Here is a 24,143-nt window from a genome sequence, read left to right as displayed (position 1 = left end):
TCCGGGCTACAATAAAATAGAGGACATCACTTCGCCTTTCTGGGCTACAAGAAAATGGAGGACACCCCTCCCCCTCCTCTCACATGGTGCTGCAGTCAGAGACGGACAAGAAGCTGAACAAGAAACCTCCGGAGAGATCGGGTAAGATGGGGGACCATGGAGGGGGGCACAATGTGGGGTCATTTTTTGGGGAGGGGGAGTACAGGAGAGACTGAAAAAACTCATACTGAACTTCATACAGGACGTCTCGAGAGAGAAATGAGCAATCCATCCAATCACATGACTGCTGCAACCAGAACATTGTATTAACGCGTAGGACGGAGTCAGGTCTAGGGATGAGCCGAACACCCCCTACCCCCCCTACCCCCCCGGTTCAGTTCGCGGCAGAACATGCAAAATATTAGGCAGAACACACGAACATCGTTAAAGTTAATGGGACACGAACATGAAAAATCAAAAGTGCTCATTTTAAAAGCTTATATGCAAGTTATTGTCATAAAAAGGGTTTGGGGACCCGGGTCCTGCCCCAGGGGATATGTATCAATGCAAAAAAAAGTTCCCACCATCCCTGTGCTGAGTTCTCGGGTCTGTACACCCGCTGTGCCCATTATGAGGGGTTCTCACCATCCCTGTGCTGAGTTCCTGGGTCTGTACACCTGCTGTGCCCATTATGAGGGGTTCCCACCATCCCTGTGCTGAGTTCCCGGGTCTGTACACCCGCTGTGCCCATTATGAGGGGTTCTCACCATCCCTGTGCTGAGTTCCCGGGTCTGTACACCCGCTGTGCCCATTATGAGGGGTTCCCACCATCCCTGTGCTGAGTTCCCAGGTCTGTACACCCGCTGTGCCCATTATGAGGGGTTCCCACCATCCCTGTGCTGAGTTCCCGGGTCTGTACACCCGCTGTGCCCATTATGAGGTGTTCCCACCATCCCTGTGCTGAGTTCCTAGGTCTGTACACCCGCTGTGCCCATTATGAGGGGTTCCCACCATCCCTGTGCTGAGTTCCTAGGTCTGTACACCCGCTGTGCCCATTATGAGGGGTTCCCACCATCCCTGTGCTGAGTTCCTAGGTCTGTACACCCGCTGTGCCCATTATGAGGGGTTCTCACCATCCCTGTGATGAGTTCCCGGGTCTGTACACCCGCTGTGCCCATTATGAGGTGTTCCCACCATCCCTGTGCTGAGTTCCTAGGTCTGTACACCCGCTGTGCCCATTATGAGGGGTTCCCACCATCCCTGTGCTGAGTTCCTAGGTCTGTACACCCGCTGTGCCCATTATGAGGGGTTCCCACCATCCCTGTGCTGAGTTCCCGGGTCTGTACACCCGCTGTGCCCATTATGAGGTGTTCCCACCATCCCTGTGCTGAGTTCCTAGGTCTGTACACCCGCTGTGCCCATTATGAGGGGTTCCCACCATCCCTGTGCTGAGTTCCCGGGTCTGTACACCCGCTGTGCCCATTATGAGGGGTTCTCACCATCCCTGTGCTGAGTTCCCGGGTCTGTACACCTGGTGTGCCCATTATGAGGGGTTCCCACCATCCCTGTGCTGAGTTCCCGGGTCTGTACACCCGCTGTGCCCATTATGAGGGGTTCTCACCATCCCTGTGCTGAGTTCTTGGTTCTGTACACCCGCTGTGCCCATTATGAGGGGTTCCCACCATCCCTGTGCTGAGTTCCCAGGTCTGTACACCTGCTGTGCCCATTATGAGGGGTTCCCACCATCCCTGTGCTGAGTTCCCGGGTCTGTACACACACTGTGCCCATTATGAGGGGTTCCCGCCATCCCTGTGCTGAGTTCCCGGGTCTGTACACCTGCTGTGCCCATTATGAGGGGTTCCCACCATCCCTGTGCTGAGTTCCCGGGTCTGTACACACACTGTGCCCATTATGAGGGGTTCCCACCATCCCTGTGCCGAGTTCCCGGGTCTGTACACCCGCTGTGCCCATTATGAGGGGTTCCCACCATCCCTGTGCTGAGTTCCCGGGTCTGTACACCTGCTGTGCCCATTATGAGGGTTCCCACTCCCCAGTAATGCCAATGGTAGCCCACTGAACTACCCTTGCTGCCACTTTTTATTTGATGGCACCATGCTTCGAGTCCCAGGGTGACATCTCTGGAAGATTTGAAGTCCAGCACCAGCTAAACACATCAGAACTAAGCCCATCCACTCTCTTCCCTAGCAGCAGTAATATTCCCTGGCCTCAGGGCTGCTGTTAGAAGTCATGGGGCCCCGTACAGCATACCTGATGGGGCCCTCAACCCCACCCTCTGATCCTGCTCATCTGCCCACCTCCAATGTGATCCGCAAAAAAAAAAGACAGAAGGAGATGTGTCCTCCTGGGTCTAGTTGGATCGGAGGGTAGTTGGGTGTAAACAGACAGCGGAGTCCATTTACACCCGACTGCCCTTAGAGCAGAGTTGGTTTGATCTGTAGCCTGAGTGGACATGGACCTGTCCTTCTGATCAGTGAACAGATCCCCCCGCTGAGCAGAATGGAGTCCCCCTTGTGTGATGGGGGCCTAAGGATACATTTCACTGTCCTTCAAAGATCATCATCATGATAATCATACTGCATGACTTGTCTCCATCTCAGGACCTGTTTGGCCTCTTCTGGATGCCAGTGGGATGAAGGAGGGGAACTTGGCTCTGTTAAAATGCATGAAACTTGTCAGAAACCATGAAATCAGACCGAGACAGAAGTACAGTTAAATCACACTTGCTTAATAATAAAAGTAAATAGAACAAACGTAGTCAAAACATAGCCAGAGTTCAGGAACCAGGACGGATGGTCAGACAAGCCAGAAAGTCTGGGATCAATGTAGTAAAACAGCAAGCAGGATCTGGAGCCAGAAGGGATGTCAGCCAAGCAAGTCTTTTATCAAGAATGCAGGCGATAGTCTCTGTGATGTTGACCAAGGCGAAGGCAGAGATACTCTGGGCTGGATGGCTTAAGTAGGCAGGACTGATGAGCAGGATATCATCAACAGGTGAGTGACTGTGGAGAGATAGGAGCTGGCAATTAGCTGACAGCTGAGCGGCCAGATCTGAGAAGGAAGGGCTGAGCCCAGCCCTGACAAAACTGAAGGGCTCTAGGGGAATTCGGAGGGAGAAAGGAGGGCTAAAGGGACTTTAAGGGTGATTTGGATGGGTGGCTATTGTGGGGTGTGACAAGCAGCGAAGGGGCAATAGATCATTTACTCACTGCCTGTTATAACTCAGAAAATGCAGACCCACAATGCCCCAGCCATGTTTATTGCCCGCCCCTGCAGGGTAGATGTGGTGCACCCCATTTCATGGTGACGTGTCATTTAATTTTTGCCGTTGAACAGCACTGAGTGGCTGCATCTCCTTTTTCAGGTGGGGTGGTCGGGGGGGTGGGGGGGGTAAAACTTCAGTTCAACTGCCTGCTTGTACTGCCCCCTCCTCCCAGCTGTGTGCATGAGCCCCTAAGGTCTTCTTTACAAGTGTGGTCTCAGATCTGGGCATTCCTCTCTAATGGTCCAATCACTGACTGACTGACTGACACCCCACATTACTTTTTATGTCTTTTACCTGTTCAGCAGCTCAGTACATTCTCCGCACTCATTTAAGGTGGTCTTTAGAATAGAAGATTCCTTTTATCATTTCATTCCTACTACGGCCACCTTAAGTGAGTGCAGAGAATGTACTGAGCTGCTGACATAAAAAGTAATGTGGGGTGGAAAGAGGATCAGTCAGTGATGGGAATGGTCAGATCTGAGACTGGAGAATGGAGGGTGGGAGCAATGAAGATCTATGTGAGGGGGGGGGGGGAACAGGAGAAAGTTAGGGAGGGGAGAGGAGGGGGGAGGGTTTAATTTTGGCATCCAAACTTCTGTAAAGCTCAACAAACTCCTCTCAACTCAAACCCGGTGCAGCTTCACCTCATCACTAATAGCAACAACTCGGTTTGTGGCTCTTTTGTCTTATTTATTATTGTTTGTTATTTTTCTTTCATTATTTTGCTGTTGTGTTTTTTTTCCCCAACACTTAAGCACAGACGGCACGGGAATGCTTTTTACTGTGGTCTTTGCATGCTTTTTTGTCTTTTTTGCTTTTTTTGTTTTTCGGCATTTTACCTTTTTTTTTTTTTTTTTTTTTTCATGTTGTTTTATACTTTTCAGCTATTTGGACCAGCACCATCTAGTGTCTGCTCTCCATACTGCACCCTCTGTGGTTAATCTGTCCTGTGTCACTTCCTGTCCTGTGTCACTTCCTGTCCTGTGTCACTTCCTGTCCTGTGTCACTTCCTCTCTATGAAACACATTTCCTGTTTTTCGCCATTTTAGATCTGATTCCAGCAGTCTGAACAGATTCTCAGTCTCCGTCCTGAACACACGGCCACCATAGGGACAGCACGGGATGTTCTACGTGTCACCTCACACAGGTAAGTGTCCTATTCCATAGTACAGGGCTCCTGTCCCTGCTAAAGACATATCCATCATCTGTGACCGGCTCTTCCTTAGATAGATAGAGATATATCTCTCTATATCTATCTATCTATCTCAGAATCTACTTCTCAGTTTTGGTTTTGTCTTCTTTTTTTATTAGATGGGTCTCAGAATGGCTCCAGTATTACCTTCTAGGACATTTCTGCCTAACTCTCACAATGTTCCTCTGATGTGGCTAAGACAGAATAAGGGGAGAAACACGAGGAGAACCCTCCTATAACTATAACAATGTTGGCTTATGGTGGAGCAGAGACCTCTCTAGTGCATACTCCTCCCTGGGTCCATTGTTTTGACTCCACTTGTGCTTCGTCTTTCTCTGGGTTGAAGAGATAGAGGAGCAAAAGAGTATGATGTTCCTCTCTTATACATACTGTCATACCCCCACACTCCTCTTCTGTACATACTGCCCACTGTCATAAACTTTTGTCAGGGTTGGACTCTTAGTCCTCCCTTCTCAGTGCTCAGGTTGCTCAGCTGTCAGTTAATTGCCAGGACTCGTCGTTCCACAGTGGCTCACCTGGTGATTATTTCCTGCTCATCAGTCCACCCTACAGCCAGCCCCTTCTGGCTATTTAACCACTTGCCCACTGGGCCCTTCCTAACCAAACCAATTTTCCGCTTTCAGTGTTTCAGGGTTTCTACTCACATGTGTTCCACGTACAGAAACCCTCAGGAAAGTTCCACCTCATTCTAAATCTCAAAGTGCTAAATCGCTTGGTAAGAGTATAGAAGATTTTGAATGGATTCCATCTTCTCAGTCAAAAACCGCCTGAACCAGGGGTGCTACATGGCATCAATAGACTTACAGGATGCCTATCTCCACATACCTATTGCCGCCAGGTCCCAAAAATATCTGAGGTTGGCATTGGAAGAAATTGCTACACTTGCAGTTCAGGGTGCTCCCATTTGGCTTGTCATTGGCCCCTAGGGTGTTTATGAAGGTGAAGGCCAAAGCATTGGCTCCTCTGCGTCTAGAATGAATCTCCATGTTTCCTTTTCTGGACAATCTCCTTTTTTTTCGCTCAAACCAGAGAGATGCTTCAGCAGAACTTGTCAGAGCTCATGCTCATCTAGAATCCATAGGTTGGATCTTAAACCTTCAGAAGTCAAACCTGATTCCCTTGCAGGAGGTGCTATTCTTGGGGTATTGTATCAACTCAGTGTAGCAAAGATTTTTTCTTCCAGAGGAAAAGGGGGAAAAAAGCTGGTGAAAGTGTCTCTGTTGCAGTCCAGTCAGCTCCTGCCCATCAGAAAAATCATGTCTGCTTTGGGAACCCTGAATTCTTCCATACCTGCAATTCACTAGGCAAGACTTCACTTTAGACCCCTGCAGAGTTTCCTGTTGAGGGCTTGGATCACCAGCAGGATTCGCTGGACTCGTCTCCTGCTGGTGCTGGCGTCTTCTTTGTGAAAAAGAAGAGTGGTGAACAGATCTTCTATCGATTTATAGGGGTCTCAATAGCTTCACGATTAAAAATGCGTATCTGATTCCATTGATTATTGAATTATTTGATTGCCTCAAGGGAGCAACGGTTTTCACAAAGCTCGATCTGGAGGGACAAACAATCTCATGAGGATCAAGGAGGGCAATGAATGGAAAACTGTGTTTTTAATACCAGTACAGGACATTACGAATACCTCCATAATGCCGTTTGGTCTTTGCAACGCTTCTGCAGTTTTTCAGGAAGTCCTCAGTGATATGTTGCAGCAATGTGTGGTGGTTTATCTCGACAAACTCTTCATATATTCTAATTCCCTAGAGAGCCACCGCACAGATGTCTCCCATGTACTACAGAGGCTTAGAGATAGTGACCTGTATTATAAGTTGGAGAAATGTGAGTTACATTTCTGGGTTATGTCATTTCTGACTGTCATACTGACTGTTTTTCGATGGACCCAGAGAAACTATCTGCAGTTCTATAGTGGCTTTGACCCGTAGGTCTACGTCCGCTACAATGTTTTCTTGGCTTTATTATCGGAAATGTATTCGGAACTTCTCTTCTCTGGTCAAACCCCTGACTGATATGACCAGAAAGGACGGTAACACTCAGAATTGGTTTTCAGATTCCATTATAGCCTTTGAGTCTCTCAAGGCTGCCTTTGTTTCAGGTCCTGTGTTGGCACATCCTGATCCTATGTTACCCTTCATTCTTGAGGTTGATGCTCCTGTGACTGGAGTGGGTGCCTTTCTGTCTCAACGTCCTACCTCTGAGAGCGCTATGCATCCTTGTGGCTACTTTTCTAAGAAATTGTCTCCTGCAGAGTGCAATTATGAGATTGGGGACAGAGAATTGTTAGCTATCATTTTAGCTCTGAAAGAATGGAGGTATCTCCTTGAAGGTACCACTGTGCCAGTCCTTGTTTTGACTGACCAAAAGAATCTCACATTCTTGTCTGAGGCCAAACTCTTATCTCCCAGAAGGGCACGATGGGCTCTTTTTCTGTCAATCTTCAATTACATAGTGTCATTCTTACCCAGTGCTAAGAATGTAAGGGCTGACGCATTGTCACAACAGTTTTCCTCCGCTTCCAAGATGGAGATGATTGCTGTTCCTGTGATACCTCCCAAATGTATTTTGGCTGCTGTACATACTAGTCTCACTTCACCTTTGGGTGACAGAATTCTTGCTGCTCAGATCCATTCTCCTCCCGAGAAACCTGGTTATCACTGCTTTGTTCCTGAGAATCTCCACACTGCTTTGCTCAAGGCTTACCATTCTTCCAAGGCGGCTGGCCACCCAGGGAAGAATCGGCTCATTTGGGCTATTTCTCAACCATTCTGGTGGCCTAGGCTTGTGCAGTATTTGTTACCTCCTTTGCACAAGTGACTGTGCCAGCTGTGTTTTTATCTCAATAATTTTTTTTAAAAACGATGCCACACTATTTGGAACCCTTCTACATACAGTCAGGTGCATAAATATTGGGACATTAGAATTGTGTCAATCTTTTTGGCTCCATAAACCACCACAATGGATTTGAAATGAAACGAACAAGATGTGCTTTGACTGCAGACTTTCAGCTTTAATTTGAGGGTATTTACATCCAAATCAGGTGAACGGTGTAGGAATTACAGCAGTTTATATATGTGCCTCACACACTTTTTAAGGGACCAAAAGTAATGGGACAGATTAACAATCATCCATCAAACTTTCACTTTTTAATACTTGGTTGCAAATCCTTTGCAGTCAATTACAGCCTGAAGTCTGGAACGCATAGACATCACCAGACGCTGGGTTTCATCCCTGGTGATGCTCTGCTAGGCCTTTACTGCAACTGTCTTCAGTTCCTGCTTGTTCTTGGGGCATTTTCCCTTCAGTTTTGTCTTCAGCAAGTGAAATGCATGCTCAATCGGATTCAGGTCAGGTGATTGACTTGGCCATTGCATAACATTCCACTTCTTTCCCTTAAACTCTTTGGTTGCTTGAGCAGTATGCTTTGGGTCATTGTCCATCTGCACTGTGAAGCGCCGTCCAATGAGTTCTGAAGCTTTTGCTGAATATGAGCAGATAATATTGTCCGAAACACTTCAGAATTCATCCTGCTGCTTTTGTCAGCAGTCACATCATCAATAAATACAAGAGAACCAGTTCCATTGGCAGCCATACATGCCCACGCCATGACACTACCACCACCATGCTTCACTGATGAGGTGATATGCTTTGGATCATGAGCAGTTCCTTTCCTTCTCCATACTCTTCTCTTTCAGTTTTCAGTTTTTTTTTTTATTATGTTTGCACATGTTAAGTATGCTGCAGGAATACCTTCACGTTTTTTTTTTTTTTTTTTTTTATTTACCATTGATGCATATTTTCTAGTATTGCACTTTTTTAGAAGTTTGTCACCCACCACACACTAGCTGATATTCATCAGCACAGCACCATTATATATTCTAATTGTTTACCTCCTGGTTGCATTTCTTTTTCCACCCTTATTCCTTCACATGTGTGGTTTGGCTGTGCTCTCCTATGGGCGTCATCTACTATTTTGTGGACTTTATTTACTTCCCTTCCATTACTCCCTGCCGCCTTCCTAGTTTTCTTGCATATATAAGACCTCCCCGGTTTAGCTCACATTTTCTGAGCAACCTCACAGTTCTCTGAGCTCCTATTCACTTGCTACTTGTGTGTCCTGTGCCTGACTATCTGTGTACCAACCCCAGCTCCGTTCAGTCTGTGCTTGTTTGCTGCCTGTCTTGATCTTGGCTTGTCTCTTGAAATTTTGGTTGTCTCCTGCTGTTTGTACTCTGCACGCGTAAGTGGTCTCTGCATCGTCAGTTGGGTGTACCTGGGGGCTTCGACCCGGTTCCAGCTTGCTGCAAATCCATTCCCACCATTGGGGGATCTGGTGAAGAAGCAAGCTGGGGCTCAGACCCCACACCCTAGGGGAACCCAGAGTTTGTGATCTACAAGGGCTCACTACCACAGACGCTTGACAGTTTGTTCAGGCCATGAGCTCCTCAGACACCGCAGCCTCTTCTGGAACAATAAGGGTGGAGGGAGTTGATGTCCAGCAGGCCCATCGAAAGTGGATTATGCAGTGTCTGCAGGAACCTTCCTTCCATTTGGATCAGCTGCAGGTCATGTCCGCTTCCTCACCCTATGTTCCAGCTCCTCTTCCGGTTCCTGCTGCTCTTGCTGTGCCAGTGGAGGGTAGTCCTTGAAACTTCAGATGCCTCCACTCCCTCGCTTTTCTGGTGATCCTAAACCTTGTTGACACTTCATCAATCAGTGCTCAATTCATTTTGAGCTACTGATTGTTCCAAGGTGGCTTACATGACATCACTCCTTTCTAGAGATGCTCTGGCTTGGGCCTTGCCACTGTGGGAGCACCAAGATTCTCTAGAGTTTTGAGTCTCTTTTGCCTTCTAGCAAGCTTTCCGCAAAACCTTCAATTTGCCAGGCAGGGCCTCATCCGCTGCTGGAGCTCTCCTTTGACTTCATCCATACAGCATGACTGTTATTTAATACGCAGTTCAGTTTCACACCTTGGAACTAGCATGGAATGATGAGGCCCTTGGCGCAACCTTTTTGGCAGGATCTACAGATCATATTAAGCATGAACTAGCTGGCAGAACCATACCCACCACCCTTGATTACTTGATCGCTGTTAGCTTCTAAATTGATGTTGAGTTCCAAGAGTGAGATCTGGAAAGGGCTGGTCCTTGTCACCCTCCCCCCCCGGTGGATCATTTAGCTTCTGTTTTCCAGAAAGCTCCTGAACAACCCATCTCTGTAACTATGTCAGCATCTGAAGAACCTATGTAATTTAACAAGGGGGGGGGGGCAGATCCCCCCCCCCCCCCATATGAATGAGTATCGGGTACATTGCACCCCTACCCATTCAACACAAAAAAGTAGTGTAGTATGAAAAAATACACAGTTTTTTTTTTGACAAGTCTTTTATTAAAAATATCTTCTTCCCTGCTTCCTCCGGTCTTCATCTTCTCCCCCATCTTCCTCCTCAGGGCGGCTTCTTCTTCCACTCTTATTCTTTCTCCTGTCTTCTTTGTTTGGTGTTGTTCTTCCTCTGCCACTGACCCTCCTCTGATGCTGCGTTCCGCTGATCTGTCCACACCGATGTCAAGCATGTCTTAGATAACGATTGGGGCGTGGCCATCGGATGACGTCACCCGGAGGCCCCGCACCCTTGTGATGTCATGGCCTCATCATGCCCTTGTCGATGATGTCACAAGGGGGTGGGGCCTTCTGATGACATCACCCGATGGCTACGCCCCCATCATTATCTAAGACATGCTTGACATTGGCACGGACAGATCAGCGGGACGCAGCATCGGAGGAGGGTCGGCGGCGGAGGGAGAACACAGGACAAAAGACAGGAGCAAGAAGAAGCCTGGAGGAGGAAGATGCGGGAGAAGATGAAGACCGGAGAAAGAAGCGGGGAAGAAGATATTTTTAATAAGACTTGCCAAACTGTCTACTGTATTTTTTTTCACACTACACTACTTTTTTGTGGTGAATGGGTAGGAGTACACAGCCCCAGACAACCACAGGGCAAGGGTTGTCAGGAAGAAGCCCATTTCCCCATCAACATAGGAGCAAGATGCTTTGGGGTAGGGGCGCAGAGCACCCACCTCCCCCATGTTGAGGGCATGCGGCCTGGTATAGTTAAGGGGGGGGCGCTCGCTCGTCCCCTCCCTTTCATGGCCTGCCAGGTTGGGTGCTCATTTAAGGCTCTGGTATGGATTTTGGAGAGACCCCACGCAATTTATTTATTTTATTTATTTATTTTTTTTGGCGTGGGGGGTCCCATCCGAATCCATACTAGACCCAAGGGCCAGGTATGGATCGGGGGAGGGGGGGGGCGCACACTGCAGAAACGCTCAAAAGCAACATGCATAGATGTGAATCAAGCCTAAGGGTTTGTTTCAAAGTCCGGAAGAAGGAAGGAGGGGCGTGAATAGGTAATGCGCGATACAGGTATAATAGTTTGGGAAGCAGTAACATTTTAAAGGCTGCAGATCTACCCGCCTGCGTCAAGTAGAATTTGCTCAATCTATCCATCTTTTGTTTACAGGAGGTGAGTATCGGGATATAATTGGCTTGATATAGTTTGACAGAGGGAGATCTTAGGGATATCCCTAAATAGGACATAGATGAGGTAACCCAGTGAAATGGGAATGTATGCTGTAAGTGGGATTTGGTTGTTGCGTCAAGGTTAACGCCTAGAATATTTGATTTAGATTCATTGACCTTATAGTAAGATATGAGATTAGATTTGAATGGAACGTCATATAGTGAAGATGGGGAAGAAGCCGGATCTGTAATGGTAAGAATTATATCGTCTGCATAGAGTGTGATTTTGTATTCTTTGTCCAAGATTGATAAACCAGAAACAGATGGGTGATTTCCTATTTTTTTGCGCTCGGGGTTCCATAAGGAGTGTAAAAATTATGGGTGACAGCGGGCATCCCAGTCTGGTGCCCTTGGTAATTTTAAAGGTATCAGAGTATGCCATCTGATAGAACCTGCGCGGAAGGCGTAGCGTAAAGGGCCAAGATTGCCGATTAGTATATTGCCTTGGAAGCCAAATTTGGACAAGGTATGGCAGATAGCCCCAATGAATCCTGTCAAAAGCTTTCTCAGCATCTAACGCCAGAAAGATGGTGGGAGTTTTTGAAGTTTCGGCATGTGCAATAGGTGAATAATTTTTGCTGGTCACATTAGGAGCTTGGCGTCCATGAATGAAGCACCCCTTAATTAAATTCGGCATGAGGAGTGATTGCCTGTTGGCAATGGCTTTAGCGTATATTTTTGCTGTTCTTGGGGTTTTGTAGCTTACCCCCATGGATGGGGTGTTTAAGGTAGGTGTTTAAGGTAGGTGATTCTATGTTTGGCCTCTCTCTGTTTTAAGTTGGCATGCCAATAATTTACTCCCTTTATAGAAGTTTGACCTAAGTTTACATAACTTTCTGGCATGCTGGGCTGAGAGGAAGGTACATCATTAATTTCTAGCTTGGGATAATTGGTTGCTTGTTTTTATTATCCACCTCGAGCCTTTCTATAGTAACCAGAAGTCAGTCGAGCTGCTGCATCCTCCGGCGCTTTGATTGAGCCCCAAGCTTTAGCATTCCATGTGGGAAAGGGATCTGCAGCAGAGGACGCATTGTGTTCAAAGTATTCTTGTAATTGGTCGTTTTATATATTTGGTATTAGTAGAAATAGACATCAGGAAAACACCATTGCGCCACATGCTCATGTGTCCTGTAATACTTTTCCCCTCCACACAGATCGAGTTGGAGGCCTGGTCTGACCACGTGATGGTGTGGATATCAGAAGATGTGATGTCCTGGAGTAGAAGTTTGTCTGTCAAAAATAGGTCTATCCTCGAATATGAACAGTGGGGTTTAGAAAAGCCAGAAAAGTCGCATTCTGTGGAGTGTTGACATCTCCAGACATTGAACAGGGCATTAGTCCTAAGAAAGTTGCTCAATGTGGAAGGGCGGGTGCGCTTCATAGTGGGGCCCGATATGTCCAAAGAGCCATCTGGAACCACATTGAAGTCCCCACATAGTAACAAATGACCCTGTCTCTTGTTTTGGATCTTCTTCCTTGGCTTGTGGAGAAATTAAATTTGTCTCGAGTTGGGAGCGTAAATGTTAACTATGGTGTTGTCAATGTCACACACCAAGAGGATAAATCTGTCCTGGTCATCCAAGGTGACATCAAGTGGTTTGAAATGGACTGTATCTTTTATGGCAATTAGAGCCCCTCTCTTCTTCTGCATTGCATTAGCAAAATATATATGGGGGAAATCACTTGTGGGAGAAGGATGGAGCATTGTTTTGAGCAAAATGCATTTCTTGAAGACATAAGACATCGCATTGGAGCTTAGTTGCATCGTTCCATAGGGAGTGTCTTTTATTCAGGTTAAGCCCCTTTACGTTGAAGGATGTGACTTTGAAAGGCATTATTATGCAGGGTTATGGACTTTCTGTCTTACTGAGGTGTCTTAGGATAGATAGCGAGAAGTGGTTAAGTGGGGTGGTTCTGGTGCTTGCAGGCGTAGAACCCGGAGTAGATGGGCAAGTGGTGTATAGTACAAGAATAGCGTTCAGTCTGTGGATGCGATGTAGACTGGGGTTGGTTTCCCTCTGGAATTTTTTTTAAAGCAGGGTTCTGCATTTGGGCATCACCAAATGCTCTCCTTGATACTTCCAGATCAGGATGTGTAGCAGTAGAGGAACCCCCCCCCCCCCCCCCCCCATCCTCTTTGGATGCACGCAATGTCCAGTCTTCAAAGGGAACAGAACGGTCACCATGTTCAGGCATTCTTCTCCTCATATAGTTCCACAAAGCATGGGCAGTACCATTATGATGTCATGTATCAGATTAGGTACAACCCCAACCTCCTAGGTATCCAAGCCACAGGTAATAATGATAGTCACTGGTATGAGCAGGTATTCATTAGCTTCCCCATGTATGCATACTACCCGTAGGGTCTTAATTAGGGGCTCACTCTCCCAATTACTCTGGTATGGACAAGGGTTACCATACTAACGTAATGCCTGGGAATGAAGCTGATTCACCCAGATGTCACATTTTAATAGCCCCTCAAATCCAGATGAGCAGCACAGACCCTTTGTGTTGCTCTGCACTCCACTCCCTGGATATGGCCCTGGGAGTGATTCTGCCAGCACAGCATGTTCATTCTTTTGTGCTGGAGCAGAACTCTGGGACACTGGAGTGGTAGCTACCTGACTCATGAGTTCTGGTTCTTGGGTTTGGTGATGGCTTAGTTCTCTACAATAGCAGGGTTCCTCTGGGACTTGGCAGGTCCAAGTAGTTCCTCGACCATGGTGTATGGTTCCACCATGTCCACCAGTAGGTCCATTGCCTAGGGCTCCTAATGGCTGGCCCAATGCTGAAGCCCAGTAGTCAGTTCCTTCAAGTAAAGGTCCATGATGACCCATTTCACAATCTAACGTTTTGTTAACTTCTCCGGTTGCAACCACTTTGTGGCAAGTGGCAATTGCATTTGGAATGTGGTGACTGGCTGGCCCGATTCCTCCAACAACATATTCAGTGTGCCCAGACAGCAGCAGTCACTCTAAGGTGGACCAAGATCTCCCAAGACCTCCTCCATGCATCTGTCAGTGTTTATCAACACCTGTGTCTCTCTCTTATCCAGAACATACAAAACATGCACCTGGGCCTTTTAAATGTCAGTCTTTCAATGTTAACAGCTTTCTCGGCAAGATATGGGGGCGACCAGGATCACCAGCCAGTCACGTGGTCATTCCTTCATAAATGGGCAAAATAAAGTAGCTTCCTTCAGCATGAACAAAAACAAACACAGTAGTCCATTCACTTGTGGCTCAAAAGCAAAGGCTCACTGACTGCATAATCCTTGTCCCATTCAGGGATTAAAGTCTATGCATCAGGGGACCCAAAGACAAGGTCTCCACAGCTTAGATGTGTTTTCAGTTACGGACAGTACACAGTAGTCAAAAGATGGTGTCCTGCTCCACTTACCACCTCACAAACACCTGCTGATGGCTTCCTGCTCCTTTTCAGCCCTCTCCTGGTGGGTTAACTCTTTCAGGACCACAGTTCCTGTAGTCAGGGTTGGAGGCTTTCCCACCCATAATCTTTCTGAGCCTCCAAACTCCAGGTCCCATATGTGGACTTAATAGACCTGGGAAAGCTACAAATGAGCTTTCTCCTTTTGCTCGATTACCCTGGAACCCTCACCTGCATGAGTGAGAAACCTCTCCCCCTGTACTCGTGTGTCTCCAGTGACTCCTGTGCACTCTATCGATCGCTGCACACTTATGCCTTCTTTAGAGCCTTGCATTTCTATGTTACCCAGCGGCCTCTGAGCTTCCTGCCTCACTCAGTGACCCCAAGCATCCAGAGTATACCAGTCAGCTGCCCAATAAATGGTGGGGGGAGGGGGGTCTTGTCAATCACAATAAATGGTGCTATCTCCAATAATGTACATATGAAGCATTTTATGTCCCATGTATCCCCTTCAAGATCAAGGGACTGTGAGAATAGGGATTTTAATGTGACCAAATTGCAAGCAAAACAAAAAATACATAAAAAAACCTTTATTATTCCATTAAAAATGTAATTTCCTCATAATTATAAAAACAATGGTCAACTGCTGCACAGATAAATGTACAATTAAATACGTAGAAATTAAGAAATGATGGATTGACGTGTTTTGCCCAATGAGGGCTTCCTCAGGATCCACATTGTCTTTAAATCCGTACAACAATGCAGCTGACAATTGACATAAAAAAATCAATTATGATACAAGAATTAAATGAAACTTACACCAATTCAAACCGCAGACCAAATCCTCAAAATACATCAAAGAGCCAAAGGGGAGTGATGACATAAAGCCTACCACCTCCTACTACAGATGCGTGGTCACACAGGCAGAGAGTGGTTAAAAGGATTTGTGAAAAGGTAAAAAGAGCAAAAACCCGTGACCACTTGTGTATATAACCAACATCATCCAGACTGAAAATAGCAGAGAAAACAAACCATAGCAAGAGCTCTTACCTCAACCAACAGGATGAGACTGTCCGACCAGGAGTTCCCTCAATTGAAAAACCACACGACATCTGTAGCATGTGGGTATGGCACCCTTCATACATACATACACACACACACATTATTTATATATGAAGTTTAGGCAGGGCTGCTATCAAATTTAGTTGCCTTGGCCAATTGTTAGCAGATCGATTGATTTCCCCCTAATTTTGGAATTGCTGCACTTTTCTCTTTTGTCAATAGGTGGCATTGTAGCTGATGACATTGGATAAGACTAGGGATGAGCTTGATGTTCGGGTCGAACATAAGTTCGACTCAAACATCGGGTGTTCGTCCGTTCGCAGAACAGCAAACATTATGGGGCGTTTGTGGCAAATTTGAGCACCGCGGAATGTCCCATAATGCAGTGCATTGCTGTATGACGATTGGCCAAAGCATGCACCTGACCTGCATGCTTTGGCCAATCTGCTAAGAGAGCCATAATTGGGTAAAGGCAGGGTGCATTTGGCCAATCGTGCCTTAGGGGGACTAATTCCACGCCCCACATTATGTAAGGCAACTTACACGGCAGCCCTGTGTAGTGTTGTTGGCATGGAGAGATAGCTTGAGCTACATTAAGCAGGCAGGTTATTCAGTTAGTGGCAGTGTATTTGATTATGTATGTGTATGTATATATGTGTGTGTGTGTACTCTGCATCCAGTGTAGCCTATATCTACAGTGCATTCCGTGGTGTACTGTGTCTAATACACTTCAGGCGGTGTACACAGTATCTAATACAGTGTGTACAGTTTCTACTACAGGTGGCCATGGGGCACGCTTGGCCCTTCTTTTTCTGCTGCTGGCCGTGTTTTTGAGCCAGAACATGCAGAAGGGTTAGAGATAATAACAAAGCCATCCTCATCCTCTGTCACCCAGGCTTAGAGTAGTTTGCCTTCCAACGCAGCTGCTAAAGCGTCTTATTCCACCGGCTCCTTGTCCACAGTCACTCCTCCCATAACCTGCCATGCAGTCCATTGGCAGCAGTACTTGAAAGACCCACATCAAAGAAAAAGGCAGACTTCTCCTTGCTCCTCATCTGGGATCTCCAACTCCACTATACCTCCAGTCCTCTCAAAAACCTGCACTGAGAGGAATGAAGGTATAGAAATAGGTGTCCCAAGTACTTGCAGCCAATCTGCTATCAGTACACCTCCATCTGATTTTAGCAGGCAAATTTCCCTGCCCCAGTTGCTGAACCATAAAAAGAAATTCGGTCCCAGCCCTCAACATGCTCAGCGTCTGAATGCTAGCTTGGCCAAATTGCTAGCACTGCAACTGCTGCCTTTTCAGCTGGTAGACTCTGCCCCCTTTTGTGAATTTGTGGAATGTGCTGTACCTCAGTGGCAGGTTCCAAAATGCATATTTCTTTTCACGGAAGGCCATTCTGGCTCTCTACTGGCATGTGGAAGGCAATGTTTTGGCCTTGTTGGACAGGGTCAGCAGTAAGGTGCATATTACTGCTGACTCATGGTCTAGCAAGTATGGGCAGGGACGTTACTTTTACTTCATGGTGCACTGTGTAACTCTGCTGGCAGCTGGGAAGGATGCAGGACAGGGTTCAGTATTGTTGGAGCTTGTTCCCCCACCACGCTTCCAAAATGCTAGTGGTGATTCTGCTACAGCTCTCTCCTCCACCCCCTCATCTTCTTCCTCTATGGCCTCTTCTGCAGATTTGTCCTCTGAACCAGTGGCGCTCCATAAGCGTTCAAGGGGCTACGCAAGCAGTCAGGCAAAAAGATGCCATGTGGTGCTCGAGTTGGTCTGCTTAGGGGACAGGAGCCACTCTGGGGAAGAGATTCTGTCAGCTCTGCAGGGGCAGGCTCAGAGGTGGTTGACGCCAAGCCAGCTTCAGCCAGGTATGGTTGTATGCGACAATGGCACCAACCTTCTCTCCGCCCTCCGACAAGGACACTTGATCCATGTTTGGCACACGTCCTGAATTTGGTGGTGCAGTAGTTCTTGAGCAGGTGCCCAGGCTTACAGGATCTCCTGAGGCAGGCCAGAAAAGTCTGATCATTTCCACCAGTCATGCAATGCCAGTGCTTGGCTGGTTGACATTCAAAAGGAATGCAACCTGCCCACCAACCTTCTCATTTGTGACATTCCCACCAGGTGGAACTCAACGTTGGCAATGCTGCAGCGGCTGCACACACAGCAGAGGGCCATCATGGAGTACCTGTGTAGTATGGCACTAGGACAGGGTCAGGGGAGCTTGGCTTCTTTTCGCCATGCCAGTAGCTACTGATCAAGAATGCATGCACTGTCCTGTCACCATTTGAGGAGGCCACAAGGATGGTGAGCAGCGGCAATGCATGCATCAGTAACACTGTGTCAGGTCACCTTGAGGCTAGGTGACAGATGCACTCTGTAGGAGTCAGAAGTGCACCGCTAGGTAGTGGACCCTAGCACTGACTGCTGCGGATTGAACCCTGGGAGGTTCAGGAAGCAGGTCTACTGGATCACTGACACAAATCCCACTGGGAGCTAGAGCATAGACTCCCCAGGGCGCGGAGTCTAAGAGCCAGCAGGTGTTCACCAGAGCCTCTAGTGGTGAGGATGGATTGCGCTGCAGTCTGGCTCCAGGTCGCAGCCCCCAGGGTCTCACAGCTCACACTCACGGTAGACTACAGGAGAAGAGGAAGGAGGCAGCAGGCTGGAACAACAAGGAAAGTAAGGGACAAGCCAAGGTCGGGGCCACAAGCAGACAAGGACAACAGAGTTCTTATTACTAAAATCTTGTATATAGTCCCTTATCATCCCCTCCAAGAGTTTACATACTATTGATGTTAGGCGAACTGGTCTGTAACTCAGAGGGATGTATTTTGGGCCCTTTTTAAATATTGGTGCTTGGCTTTTCTCCAATCAGCTGGTACCATTCCAGTCAGTAGACTGTCTGTAAAAATTAGAAACAACAATCTGGCAATCACTTGACTGAGTTCCCTAAGTACCCTCGGGTGCAAGCCATCTGGTCCCGGTGATTTATTAATGTTAAGTTTCTCAAGTCTAATTTAAATTCTGTCCTCCATGGAGGTGCTTCCTGTGTTGTGTCATGAGGATAAACACTGCAGTTTTGGTTTGATGAATGAATGATGGTAATAAATGTTTACATTCATTATAGACCCCAGATCTCTCCATAAAGAGGACCTGCCAACTTCTATTACTGTCACATGGGATGTTTACATTCATTATAGACCTCCGATCTCTTCATAAAGAGGACCCATCACCTCCTATTACATGGGATGTTTACATTCATTATAGACCCCAGATCTCTCCATAAAGAGGACCTGTCACCTCCTATTACTGTCACATGGGATGTTTACATTCATTATAGACCTCAGATCTCTCCATAAAGAGGACCCGTCACCTCCTATTACTGTCACATGGGATGTTTACATTTATTATAGACCCCAGATCTCTCCACAAAGAGGAGCTGTCACTGCCTTTTACTGTCACATATATCAATTTACTGGGTGTAACATCTTTTATATATATAGAAAAAAAAAATTGGGTTAAGTATTGTGTTTTTTACATTAAAATTTTAGTGTTTTTTTTTTTTCCCCAAAAAAACTGTTTGAAAAATCGCTGCACAAATACTGTGTGACATAAAAAAAAAATAGCAAAACCCACCAATTTAATCCTTAGGGCCTCTGTTTTAAAATCATATATATAATGTTTGTGGGCTCTAACAAATTTTCTAGGAAAAAATAACATATTTTCACATGTAAACAAAAAGTGCAAGAAAATGCCGGGTCTTCAAGTGGTTAAAAATAGAAGGCAGTTTTTTTTTTTTTTTATATACAGACTTTTAACTTTTTTTTTTCTTCCTCTATAGGTGGATTGAAGAGCCAAGTTTTCAGCCACGTTGGTCTTCAAAAGCACAACTAAGTCACAACGAAAGCAAGACATATAGGTGTCTTATGTGATCCAGCCTCAGAGGACAACAGGAAAGAAGTCATTTCAGTGTTCTGGAAGTGACAATGGCTTCACAGTAAAGTCCAACCCATGAATACATAAGAGGAGTCATTTCAAGCTAGTTCTTGTTTGGAATGTGATAAAGGTTTTACAATGGAGGCAAAACCTATCACACACCAGAAGGTTCACACTGGAGCGAAGCCGTATCAATGTTCTGAATGTGACAAAACTTTTACATCAAAGTCAAATCTTATCCAACACCTGAGGATTCACACCGGCCATAATCCCTACCAATGTTCTGAATGTGGCAAAGTTTTTACACAGAAGGGAAATCTTCTCACACACCAGAAGGTTCACACCGGAGAGAAGCCATATCCGTGTTCTGAATGTGAAAAAGCTTTTACAATAAAGACAAATCTTATCACACACCAGAAGAGGATTCATACTGGTGAGAAGCCATATCAGTGTTCTGAATGTGGCAAAGCTTTTACAATGAAGGAAAATCTTATCACACACCAGAGGGTTCACTCTGGAGAGAAGCCATTTCAGTGTTCTGAATGCGACAAAGCTTTTACAACAAAGCCAACTCTCATCAGACACCAAAAGGTTCACACAGGCTATAAGAACTACCAATGTTCTGAATGTGACAAAGCTTTTACCATAAAGTCAAATCTTATCACACACCAGAGGGTTCACACTGAGGAGAAGCCATATCAGTGTTCTGAATGTGACAAAGCTTTTGCACTGAAAGAAAATCTTATAACACACCAGAGAGTTCACACTGGAGAGAAGCCATATCCGTGCTTTGAATGTGGCAAAGCTTTCATAACTAAGAGAGAGCTAATCATACACCAGAGGATTCATGCTGAAGTGAGGCCATATGACTGTTCTGAATGTGGAAAAACTTTTGCAACTAAGAAAGGGCTTATCATACACCAATGGGTTCATGCTGGAGAGAAGCCATATAGGTGTTCTGAATGTGGCAAAGCTTTTACAACCAAGAAAGAGCGTATAATACACAAGAGAGTTCATGCTGCAAAGAAACGATATCAGTGTCCTGAATGTGATAAAAATTTTAAAATTAAGTCATATCTTATCATACACCAGAGGGTTCACACTGGAGAGGAGCCATATAAGTGTTCTGAATGTGACAAAGCTTTTAAATCTAAGAAAAATCTTCTCATACACCAGAGGATCCACACTGGGGTGAGGCCATATCAGTGTTCTAAATGTGACAAAGCTTTTACACAGAAGTCAAATCTTATCGCACACCAGAGGGTTCACACTGGAGAGAAGCCATATCAGTGTTATAAGTGTGAAAAAGCTTATACAATGAAGTCAGATTTTATCAGACATGAGAGGATTCACAATGGAGACAAGCCAAGTCATTGTTCTGAATGTGACAAAGCTTTCGCTACCAACATAGAGCTTATCAGACACCAGATGGTTCATACTGGAGAGAAGCCATTTCAATGTTCTGAATGTGACAAAGCTTTTGCACAGAAGTCAAATATGGTCAGACATCGGATGATTCACATTGGAGAGAAGCCATTAATGCTCGGAATGTGACAAAGCTTTTACAGTTAATGACGGGCAAATCTGTCACCAGAGGATTCACAAGCTTCATCTGCAGAGATCAAACTCTGGAAGAAGGGGGGGTTTAAAGGAGTTTTGGGTATTCTTTTAGTTTCATAGCCCCAATGTTATCCCACAAGCTAGGGAAGAAGGGAATAAAATAAAATACTACTTTAAAAAAAAAATATATCTGGAATGTAATGAATTGATGCATTGAGTTGTATGTTTGTAATACATTTTAATTATTCACCAACTGAGATGTGTTTTCTTCATTGTCACATCCTGAGCTAATACATGACCAACACTGCCTCAATACCAGAGACTAGGAAGGGATTAAGTGGCATCTTTCCTGCAGTGGGAGAGTCCATTCCAGGTTCTGCTGACACATCATTAGGCAGGCTTGAGGGCTCCAGCTAAGCCCACCTTGTCTACACCTCCCATTACAGGTTCCACCCCCCCATGATCAATGCCTCATTTTCACATTTCCTCTCCTCTTATGGATGACCGCTTTGCAGGCAGGTCTGCGGTTGGGACACCAGCCAGGTAGAACTCTCTGGAGAGAGAGGGCAACTTCCCAAGCTGGCATAGGGCTTCCAACACTGAGTTGCTGCTGTTTATGGGATGCATTTAACTGTACCACTTAATCCCAGCTGGCTACTTATATTTCATCTGGTTCTGCTGAAAGTCTCTGGGATCTCATCAGGTGTAGAATGGATGTCCTTCTTATCTTTTTTTTTCTCTGTCCAGCTATTACTCCTCTCCATAGACTACTCACACAGCACAGAACTGTAAGAGATCTGAACTTACCGAGTGCTGAGTGTGTGGTCATATTCCTACAACCGCTTCTGGGGGACTGAAATTCCTCTATTTGGGGGTTCACTTTAATAACGCTGAATCAACAGATCTCTCTTTGGGGTAAAGTTTGCAAAGAACACTGGAAAAGCTAAGGTAACTATGGGCAGAATCAATAATTACATTATTACATTTAATAATGTAATCTGTTTGCATGTGTTTTTTTTTTTTTTTTAGTCTCCTATTGTAACATTTTCATTGATTGTTGATCCTCCCAATAGATCTGTTTTCTTCTACTTCCTGTAGAAAGCCAAGTTCTTTGGCAAAAATGGCAGTTGGATGGGTTGGGAAAGACCATATAAGATTTCCAGGGGTGCTTACAACTGTCAGTTTTGATATGGTGGTGTAAACCTTAAAAAAAAAACCTGTTGCTGTAACTGCTTTAGAAGCGTTATCTGAAGTTGGACTTTACTTGTTGTGTGTCTTACTTATAATCTATCTAAGACTTCCCTGTACAGGGTGATAACACTGCTGTGTAATGTTACTGCAGAATGATGAGGGTTGTCATCCTGTTACAGAAGGTGGGAAAATAACAGATCTACAGACAGGATAACAGGTGATAAAACGATGTTGCGGAGGGAACTCTGGGAATTCTAATGACAGATTACATTACACATTTAGACCCCTTTCACACTGGGGTGTTTTTCAGGTGCTTTAGCCCTAAAAAAAGCACCTGTAAAGCAATCCCAATGTGAGAGCCCTTTCACACTGCCAGCGCCCGAAAAACGGTGGCAAAACCCCGCTAAAGCTAGCGGTGCTTTACCGGCATTTTTCAAGTGCTAGCACAGCGCTTTTAACCCCCGCTTTACTGAATAAAGGTTTAAAAGCACCACTGCCAAGGCGCTTCCCATTGGTTTCAATTGGAAGGGGAGTTTTAGGAGCGGTGCATTCACCGCTCCTAAAGTGCTGCAAATAAGCCGCTTTCAGGACATTTTTTGATGCCCTGCCAGCGCAGCACCTCAGGAAAGCACTCGGGCTTTCACATTGGGATTGCAGATGTGGCTTCTTTCAGGCGCTTTTTTTTAATGTTAAAGCGCCTGAAAAACGCCCCAGGGTGAAAGGGGTCTAAGTTAGAAGACTTCCTGCTGTAGGTCTTATATTTGAATTGTCTTCTGATATTTACTGTCCTGCTGTAAAAGGTGTAAATGATTGCCCACATGTTTCCTGTAGTAGCGGGGACTACAAACTCATATTAGGATGGGTACCTACCCAAGGGGGTCACCTTTTTGGATTTGGGAGAAACATTTTACATGGTTTCTTAAAGTGGTTGTAAAGGCACAAGCTTTTCTTTTTTTTAAATCTATGTGTAGGGGCCCCCCCAGACCCCACTATTTCTTACCAGAGCCCCATCTTGATCCAGCAATGTCCACAAAAGCCTTGCCTCTCCGGGGGCTCACACGCATGATTGGCCATTGGCTCCCGCTGTTATCAATCACAGCCAGTGAGCCAATCAGCGGACGAAGGGGGCAGGGCCGAACCACGGCTCCATGATGCGAATGGACACACAGAGCCGGGGGTCAGGAGCATGCCTGCTTGGGTGCTCCCACAGCAAGCTTCTTCCTAGGGGCACCCAGCAGGAGGGAGGAGCCATGGCCACCAGTGAGGCACCCGAGAAGAGGAGGATCCAGGCTGCTCTGTGTAAAACCATTACACCGAGTGGGTAAGTATAACATGTTTGTTACAGTGAGGGAAACAAGTATTTGATCGGCTGCTGATTTTGTACATTTAACCACTAACAAAAAAATCATCAGTCTATAATTCATTTTTTTATCAGCATACAATTTTTATTGAGTTTTGAAATGAACGATATAGAAAAAGGATGTACAATACACAGATCATTCAATCAAACCTTGTCAAATAATACTGGCTCATTGAGATACAGAATATTATCAGTCTATAATTTTAATGGTCGGTTTAATTTAACAGTGAGAGACAGAATAACAACAAAAACATCCGAAAAATGCATTTAAAAAAGTTATAAATTGATTTGCATTTTAATGAGTGAAATAAGTATGTGACCCCTTCGCAAAACATGACTTAGTAGTTGGTGGCGAAACCCTTGTTGGCAATCACAGGGGTCAGACGTTTCTTGTAGTTGGCCACCAGGTTTGCACACATCTCAGGAGGGATTTTGTCCCACTCCTCTGCTGATCCTCTCTAAGTCATTGTTTCGAGGCTGACGTTTTGTACCTCAAACCTTCAGCTCCCTTCACCTATTTTCTATGGGATTAAGGTCTGGAGACTGGCTAGGCCACTCCAGGACCTTAATG

At 45.8% G+C, this 24,143-nt stretch overlaps 1 protein-coding gene across 3 annotated transcripts; it reads left to right on the top strand.

Annotated features, from left to right (window-relative positions):
- Window positions 1–21,194, top strand: LOC141126588 (uncharacterized). 3 transcript variants are annotated; one of them, XR_012241413.1, is made up of 3 exons: window positions 1–141; window positions 4,312–4,409; window positions 4,574–4,857. XR_012241413.1 is itself a non-coding variant. In XM_073612510.1 (3 exons), the coding sequence occupies exon 3, from the start codon at window positions 19,600–19,602 to the stop codon at window positions 21,013–21,015; it is 1,416 nt and encodes a 471-aa protein (XP_073468611.1). In that variant the 5' UTR covers window positions 2–141; window positions 4,312–4,409; window positions 19,367–19,599; the 3' UTR covers window positions 21,016–21,194. The 3 variants fall into 3 exon arrangements, 2 of the variants coding, with proteins under 2 accessions (XP_073468611.1, XP_073468612.1); XM_073612510.1 differs by lacking the exon at window positions 4,574–4,857 and adding an exon at window positions 19,367–21,194 and having other exon boundaries at window positions 2–141; XM_073612511.1 differs by lacking the exons at window positions 4,312–4,409; window positions 4,574–4,857 and adding an exon at window positions 19,367–21,194 and having other exon boundaries at window positions 30–141.
- The last annotated feature ends 2,949 nt before the right edge of the window (window positions 21,195–24,143 follow it).

This window comes from Aquarana catesbeiana, linkage group LG02 (assembly GCF_042186555.1).
Source record: "Aquarana catesbeiana isolate 2022-GZ linkage group LG02, ASM4218655v1, whole genome shotgun sequence".
Classification (NCBI taxonomy): domain Eukaryota; kingdom Metazoa; phylum Chordata; class Amphibia; order Anura; family Ranidae; genus Aquarana; species Aquarana catesbeiana.
Note: the sequence above shows the minus strand (reverse complement) of the source record. Positions and strands in the feature narration are given on the sequence as shown.

Excerpts from the sequence above, each read along its gene's own strand:
- LOC141126588 (XM_073612510.1), top strand. The coding sequence starts at position 19,600 with ATGGAGGCAAAACCTATCACACACCAGAAGGTTCACACTGGAGCGAAG.